Source organism: Apis mellifera, linkage group LG11 (assembly GCF_003254395.2).
Source record: "Apis mellifera strain DH4 linkage group LG11, Amel_HAv3.1, whole genome shotgun sequence".
NCBI lineage: Eukaryota > Metazoa > Arthropoda > Insecta > Hymenoptera > Apidae > Apis > Apis mellifera.
In genome coordinates, this window is record NC_037648.1 from 915053 (window position 1) to 924467 (window position 9415).

The 9415-nt window shown below is 26.6% G+C and overlaps 1 protein-coding gene across 2 annotated transcripts; it reads left to right on the forward strand.

Annotated features, from left to right (window-relative positions):
- Positions 1–1117: 1117 nt before the first annotated feature.
- Positions 1118–8618, forward strand: LOC727447 (nuclear pore complex protein Nup153). Of its 2 annotated transcripts, none has more exons than XM_006558042.3 (8): positions 1118–1561; positions 2548–2835; positions 2903–3209; positions 3329–3513; positions 3592–3974; positions 4100–7241; positions 7386–7507; positions 7603–8618. In XM_006558042.3, exons 1-8 carry the CDS (start codon positions 1487–1489, stop codon positions 7658–7660), a joined length of 4560 nt encoding a protein of 1519 aa, XP_006558105.1. In that variant the 5' UTR covers positions 1118–1486; the 3' UTR covers positions 7661–8618. The 2 variants fall into 2 exon arrangements, with proteins under 2 accessions (XP_006558105.1, XP_001123155.2); XM_001123155.5 differs by having other exon boundaries at positions 1119–1561; positions 3293–3513.
- The last annotated feature ends 797 nt before the right edge of the window (positions 8619–9415 follow it).

Below are 9415 nucleotides of genomic sequence, written 5' to 3' on the forward strand. Positions count from 1 at the left end.
AATATATGAGAGTATATATGAAATAAAATTGATTAATAATATTTAATTGTTATTTTCATATGAAAAAAATGACGAAATAAACTTGGTAATGTTAATAAATAAAAAACTTTTCTGTTAAAAAATAAAATCTTATGATTGCATGCAAAATCATTAAATTATTTTTTAATCGTTACTTAAACACATAAATTATTACGTTTTCGAATTATATCGATAATCGAATCGAATAATAATCTGCAAATAAAAATCAAAACCTATAATAAAAAAATATATCGCGTATGATACGAAAAAAATATATAAAATTAAAAATATATTAAAATAATAAATAAAATAATAAATAATGAATAAAAATTATCGGTAACTTTAATTATAAATAATTAAATAATTGAATAATGAAAAGCGACAAAAAAGCATTATATTAAATATATTAATTTATTTAATATATAATTAAATGTATATTAATTAGATAAAATTTATAGATAAAATTACTAATAATCTATAAATTATAAAATAATATTTTATCGATAAAAATTCTATATAATTACGCACCTCAATTAATATAATACATCTTTTCACCAATTTTCAATAATAGACTGACGTAATTCTAATGGCCAATTAGAAAAAGGTGCTTGATTGGAATTGTGTGATTCCTTATTTATATAAATCCGCGCGAAAATTAAAATAAGTATTGTATAAGAATTGTATAAAAATTTATTTTTATTATAGATCAAATATATAAAGATAAATTTTAAAAATATCATAAAAATAAATCATTAGTATAAAAATAATATATTAAAATTTGCATAATAAATATTATAATAAATAATATATAATATCTAAATTAAAGTTTAATTCAAAAATTATTTACCTATCTAAAATATTACTTTTTACTTATTTTTTTTTTTTTATTTTTTTAAGTAAAATCCAAAAAATACTAGTTTTAATTTTGGAAATTTATGTTAATGTAAACTTTAATAATATCTGTATTTTGATAATTTATACAAATAAAATATTTATTATAGAAAAAAATAATTGACAATATTTTTATTTATTTAAATTTGAATTCTATAGATCGATCACAATTATAATTCTTATGTCAAAAACAATTGACTATTGCTACATTTAATTACTATTATTTTCATCAACAGGAGCACTGTTGTCTTATTCCATTCTGAATCGATAATATCGCGTATGATACGAAAATGATAACAGAGAATATTTTATCTTCGGATGATGAGTCTATTCTAAACTTAATCTGTGGTGGTACGCCAATTTGAAGACTGCGAGCGCACACAGTGTCACGTGGTCAGGCGCGACAAGCGCATATTCGAGAGAAACCTGGCGCCCTGGTGGCGGTCTTTAGGGCGGCCATATTTTCTCTCGTGGATTTCAGTCACGAAGGTGGTGGTTCGCTGACAATTTTTGGGATGCGCCGTTTGAAGACATTCTCGTGTGTTTTATATTCGTAAATAAGTGACCAGTGCCAATCATGGCTAAAGGGAGTAATAATTTGACTGGAAGACGGTCGTCGTCGCATAATACAAAGCCTTACGACGCAAACAATGTGAGTAGTATCTCCTTGGCACAAGTCCCCTGATAGAAAGTTCTCTGCCTCTCATCCAACGGTTATTCGCTCGTTACCGCGCAAATTAAGTCTCTCGATAAATTCACACTATGTACCAAATCTTTTTTAGAATATTCTTTACATGGTTGCTCTTTTTCTAAAATATATTTTCATTATATTTAGACGATGTCACGGTTATGTGAATCCACTCGATAACCTCAATCTTTTCTATACTACTTCACTCATGAGATATCCATCAAGACGCCTATAACATGTAACCTTGAAATATTGTTTTTTATAAAAAAAATTTTTGAGAATTTGCCATATAATTTAATTCTAGTAAACTTATCATTTTTTCAATTTTATAAAATTTAAATGTTATTAGTTTACATTCATATTTAATACGTGTGTAAAAAAGGCACGCATGACGTTGGAAAATCGTGTTTTGCGCAAATTCACGCAATATCTTGTAATCTTTTTTAAAGATTATTTTTCTTTTTTTGATAATAATATTTGTTTAATTCGATTGATTTAAATTAATATAAAACTTAATTTATTTTTCAAACGAACGTTTTAACCTCAATTTTAAAAATGACTTTTTATGTTTTGCAATTGTTACTGTATTATGTTCTTACACCTAATTAATTATTATTAATCTTAATTTCATAAAATATTTATAATTAAATAATATATTTAAATAACTAATTCTTTCTTCGTATATATTTATTCAATTATTATTTAACATATTAATTCAAGTAAAATTATACATAAAATAACAATATAATAATAAATACAATATATACAATATATATATATATTTTTTAAAATTCATATATATATATTTTTTTTCTTTATATATAATATTTAATTTCTTTTTTTTAATTAATACTTTTTTATTTCATATAATATTAAATAATTTTTTAGACTATAAAGTATTTTTAAATATTATTTGATATATACATATCTTTATTTTATTTACATTTCAGTCTTTTGTAAAAAAAGTGGCAACAAAAGTAACAGATCTTATACCACAAAGATTATGGATCAGTAAGTGGTTTAACTCATCTCAAAATGAAGATGTATTAGAAGATAACGAAAATCTTGAAGAGGTTGAATCAGAAGAAGATATACAAAAACCTCCACCTTTAAAACGACCATGTATTCGTATGGATGTCACTCATCCACCTGGTACATTTTCAATTCAACCAAGGACTAAATCAACAATCAACAAAACCAGTGTAGCTAAACAACAATATTCAATTCATAATGAAATGGTAAACATATTAAAAAATATTAATTTTAATCAATAAAAAAAATTTTCAATCAATAATTTTTTTATAGAGTGAAGATTTTTGTAAACCTGGAATGGCCGGGCCAAGTGGGATTAGTCATTTAGTATCTTCTACACCTACAATGCAATCGAGTATTAGAAATGTAGCACCTCAGAGATCTGAATTAAATTCATTAGTTGCTACTACAAATAATGGAACTACAAATGGTACGGATGATAATTCTGAATCCAGTGAAAGCACTAGTGGTTGTAGCTCTCTTATTCCACAAACAAATAGACAAGAAGCTCCATCAAATGTCTCTTATCATTCACCATTTTCAAAGAGAAAAAGATTTAATGATGATAAATTAAGTTTCAGTAAGTCAAATTTTTCTCTTTTTTTGTTGTTGATTATTTTAATATAAATAATCATATTTTTTTAATATATAAATTTTTTTTAGCCAATCATATGCAGTCTCCAAGATCTTTATTTTTAGATAATAACAACCGAGATACTTTAAGTAGTCGTAGACCGAGCTTTAATGCATCAATTATGACAAACACGCCGGATCGTGCATCTCCCTTGGCATCTCCTTTTTACAGTGGAAATATTACTTTTGGTGGGGCAAATGCAGCAGGTCTTTATAAACAAGGTCGTAATCTGTTTAATAGTTCAAATGAGGTATGAGTTATTAATTGAAATTAAAATCATTCTAAATCATTTTTATCATTTACTATAAACATTTTTTATTACTATTAGATTCAACTTAAAGTTCCTAAAAGAACAAGTGTTGAAGTAAAACCATCTAATACAGCAGGAATTGATTCATCTGGTATGAGTCAAACTGCTAAGAAAATATTGGAAGCATTAGAACATTTTTCGTCGCCAATAACTGATGCTAAAAAGATACCATTAAAAATGATGAATAATACATCATCAATAAATAAAAAAAGGACAAGGGAGGAAATGACATCAACAACTAAAGTTGGATTACGTCATTTAACTCGTGAATTAACTGTACCAACTGTACCCGATATATTAAAATTAAGACGGCGGCAAAAATTACAAGATACAACAGTTGCAGCTAGAAAAATTATTTCAGCTCGAAGCGAACCACCGCCTCCACAAGAATATCATCTTAGGTAAAAATATATAATTATTTTTCATATGTAATATTTTTATGTGTTAATTTATATTAAATTATTTATGTTGTTTATGTTATAAACAATTATTATATGCATTCATTATGTATATAATCATTTTTTAGGACACAAACTAATGAAGATTTAAAACATCATGGAAAAACTAAAGGAACAAAACTTGAACAGGAAGATACAATTGAACCCGTCAATTTACCAAATATACCTTTACCAATATCTTCTTTACCTAATTTCAATTTTATGCCATCTACTAATACAACGGTAGTAGATGAAACTAGTATAGATAAACAAGATACATTCACATTTGCAAGTCCTATAAAAGTAACGAGTACTACGAAGAATTTAAAATCGATTAATAATTTTACTTTTAGTAGCCCAATTAATGCTGATAAACAATCAATTGATAAATCTAATGATATAAATTCATCTTTAAACAAAAATGCTATTAAATCTAATATATCTTCTAATGAATATATACCTCCTGTAATACAAAACTTTATTTGGTCTGATTCGTCTATAGCTCCTAGACTAAAAGAAAAAATAAAAAATAGTGATGGCACTATTTCTTCAGATGAATTAAAATCAGGAAGTGTTATGGATGTTCTTTGTTCTAAATCTGAAAAATCAAATGAATCAAAAATGCAATTAGATTCAGATAAAGAAACAACTATTAATAAAATAAATACTGTTAGTCCAAATATAAATGATAATATTATTAAAACTCTAAATTCACAGTCTAATATGTGGGAATGTTCTGAATGTTTGTTCAAGAACAATGATTCTGAAACACATTGCTTTACTTGTAAAGCTATCAAATCAAATCTTAAGGATAAAAAGATTTCTGAAATATCAACATCTAATAATGCCAATGAGTTAAAAACTACAGTAAAGGATCATTTTGGATTACAATTTAAGCTTTCAAGTAATCAGTGGGAATGTACGTCATGTTTCCTAAGAAACAAACAAAATGATACTAAATGTATTGCATGTAATGCTCTTAAACCAGATATAAAACAAGAAATTAAATTTGTCAAAAATAAAGAAAGATTTGAAGAATGTCCTAAATGTAAATCAAAAGATTTTGAAAAAACTACATGTTCTTGCAATACATTTAAATCTAATGAATTAAAAATTACTCCACAAAAAAATACGAATTCTGCGACAGATACTACAGATATATCTGCAAATGAAGATAATAGAACCAATACATCAACTAATACATTCTCAAATATAGATAAATTAAAATCAAGTAAAGATACATGGGAATGTCCTTCTTGTATGGTTAGAAACCTTATTTCTATTGATTCTTGTCCATGTTGTAATACAGCTAAACCAAGTGTTGGAATTACAACTAAGAATATTGTGTCAACGTTTCCAAATGGATTTGGAGATAAATTTAAAAAACCTGATGGTGCATGGAATTGCAACACTTGTATGATACAAAATGAAGCAAAAATTACTATATGTGTAGCTTGTGGTGATTCAAAACCAGGTTCAAAGAAATCAGATAATTCTACTTCTGCAAATAGTAGTTCCAATTTACAATTTAATTTTGATATGCCTGCAAATAGTACTGGTTTTAAATTTGGCATTGATAAGGCTGGTCAAGAAAAGACTGATAGTACAATATCTTCAAATGATTTTAAATTTGGCGAAAATCAACAAAATAGTCAAACTGGTCAATTTACATTTGGTATACAAAAAGAAGAAAAGAAAACAAGTGAAACACAAAAATCAGAAAATAATATTCTTTCAACTTCAGAAAATGCTTTTCAAACTAATGCAAGTAATAGTGAGAAGACTGATATAAAACAAAATCCAGAAAAAATAGAGAAAAACACAACATTATTTTCGTTTGGTATAGCTAAAAGTGAGAGTGGAACAATAGAATGTAATAAACAATCTGGAAATGTAACAACTGCAACAATTCCATCTACATTTACATTTGATACATCTAAAACTACAATGGTACAATCAGATACAAAGGAAGAAAAACAAATTGAAAATACTATAGTAGAAGTTTCAAAACCAAATACAGGAACTATAGAATCTTCTAATGCTATTAATATAAATACATTATCTTCAATAACTCAAAGTAATACCCAAGAAACTAAATCAACTGCTACCTTCTCATTTGGGGTACCAAGTAATACAATTGCAGTTACTAGCAGTACTTCTACAATTGTAGTATCAAGTCTTCCATCTTCTACTCAATCCTCCTTTACATTTCTTGAATCAAAATCAACTACACAAACATCAATTGTACCAACTTTTGGTCAAATATCGACATCAGCTCCTACAGCTAATTTAACTAATACCTTTACATTTGGAGATAGTAAAACAAGAGAAGGATCTTCAATAACTAAAACTTTTGGAACATTACCAAGTGCTCCTTCTGGAAATACATTATTCTCAAATATTTCTAATTCACCATCATTGTTTAATAATGATACAAAAACTACAACATTTGGACAAACTTCAACTGAAGATAATAAACAACCTGCATTTGGTGCTACAAGTACAAATAAATCCTCAACTTTTGCAATGCCAGAGAATAAAGTACCAATATTTGGAAATACAGAAAATAAACCAATTTTTGGTTCACCTGACACAAAAATGCCTGTATTTGGAAATACGGATAATAAAGTAACATCTTTATTCAATCCACCATTGCAACCATCAACTGCAACACCAATACCTTTTGGTGGACCATCAGCTACACCAACACTTTTTAGATCATCCGTTACTCCTGTTTTTGGTAATAATACTACTTCAACATTTACTACTGAATCAACACCTAGTATATTTGGATCTACCTCAAAGCCAAGTGAAACTGGCACATCAAATTCAAACATATTCACATTTGGCACTAGTCCTCCTCAAGCAGTAGCAAAATCAGGAACTGGATTCAATTTTTCTGCAAATACTAATCCTGGTGAATCGACACAGAAACCATTATTTACATTTGGTAGTCATACATCTACTCCACAAAGTAACAATTTATTTGGAAATACATTCAATAATCCTACATCAACAAATGCCGGTTTTACATTTAATGCACCTAAACCAGAAGCAACAGCATTTGCTCAATCTGCAGCTACAACTCCTACAATTTTTGGTACACCACAACCTGGAGTACAAAATCAAGCATCATCTTCGTTTTCATCTACACCTTCAAATACAGGATTTAATTTTGGGACTACAACACCTGCTGTTACATCATCAGGAGGTTTTAATTTTGGTGTAGTTGTAAGTAAAATAATTATAATTAAATTAAAAATTATTATGATTATATTTGATTAATATATTTTAATCTATTAATTGTTTTAATTTATATTTCAATATATTAAATGTTTCATTATATCAATCTAAATAATTGATTTCTATTTTTAGGCACCTGCTTCTACACCATCTGCAGGATTTAATTTTAATCCTCCTAGTAATACACCTACATTTGATCCTAATACTCCACCATCATTTAATTTTACTGGCGGGAATGCACCTCCAACATTTAAGTATGTATAAATATATAATGTATAATATAAAATTATATTATAAAAAATTATTCATAAATTATAGAGATTATATATTACATGTTATTTTATTTCAGTGCTACACCTACTCAAACACAACGGAAAATTAAAAAAGCTTTTAGAAGGATGCGGTAGAAGGGCAAGTAACATATGACCATAGTTCAGAACACACTCGGATGCACTTTTTTTATATCTATTTCATGCAACTGCGTGTGTAAATATGTTTTTGAATATATGATAAAGTTATAGTATGATACAATGAAAATATCATATACCGATCGGTCACATCAATGTGGTGGTATACCAAGCATTTTATGTAATATATTAATTTGTCAATAGGATATGCTTGCGTACAACCACTTGTGTTCTACAGGATCTGTAAATTATAAATTATTTAAATTATACAATAATAACAAATGATACTTCGATGTTGGCATGAAGCCAGTTTTGCAACTAAAACAGATCATAATGCTATTGCATTATTAATACCTTGCCCAAATAAGACACTGTATATGTATTGACGTGACAATTTAATTTGCTGAAATGAGATAATACCTCGATAAAGAAATTTAATAAAGCACTTAATATGTGCAATTTATTGAAGATAATGAGTGGGAGTGTATCCCTCAGGTAAGTATAAGTCATTCACAACTCGTGACAATGATTTTGTAACTAATATAAGAAGAGAGAGGGACTAAACAGTGCCGAAGTACATTGAGTAAAAATTATTTTTTTGTAAAATATGAAAGAAATATTGCAATAACTTGCAATGGCTTTATTCTTATATTTCTATGTAAAAACAATCATTCTTACCTGACTAATTATTTTTAATAAATTCAGTATACACGACTTTACATAGTCAGGTACACGATCTTAAAGGAGCTTAATGAAAGAGAAATATGTGCTTAACAGATGGAATTCTTTTATTCATTTCTTCTATAAATTTCGAGACGTTACGAGTCTTGTGAATCGACTGAATATCAATGATGTCCCACTGCGTATAAACATTAATTATATTTTAATTAGAATTTTGTGGACAGTTCTACAATCTTTGTAGTACTAGTCCAAAAAAACGTGTATCATATAAAAAAAATGGCATTCGGATAGTACAAACTCACGATTACTGAACAATTGCATTGAGTAGTCGAAATTGTATATTTTTTTTATATATTGAATGAGCTAATCCTATAAGAATATACTGAATGCCATTTTAATAGGATTAAATTATAGTAATGTTGTGTGTTTTATCATAGAATGAATGGAAAATGAATCAAGAAGTATGTTGAATGGAAGTAAATTATTATGGGGCTTCTAAAGAGTTACTTCTTTTTGTTACTAAATTAAATATATTTTTATAATGAGTTTCTAAAATTGATATCAATTTTGTATATTACTGTTATTTCTACTACATAAATATATCATGGAAACGTATCATTCTGTATTAAAAAAACTAAGTATATATTACAATAAAATTAGTAGAAATAAAATTAAAAAATTATACTTAATTGTTAAAAGATATAGACGAAAAGTCATATTCTGACATACTTTTATAAGATATACTATTTTTTTTCTTTTTTCTTTTTTTTTTTTTTTTTTTTAAGATTCATTTCTTTTATAATATTTTTCGTTCTAATGACAATGTTTATACAATTACAGATTTTAACAATGAGTGCAATTTTATCAAGAGTGATATTAATTTTTATAAATGTAAGTATAACAAAATTGTTTCCAAAACATTAAATAACCATGAAATGGATATTCTTTTTAGAAGTCCCTAAATACAGAAAGTAGTTAGTTGACGTGTTAATGATTAATGAATTAATATGAAATCATACACGTCTTATTTAAGATTAGGATAGTTATATCTATAATGTTGGCTTAAAATTGACA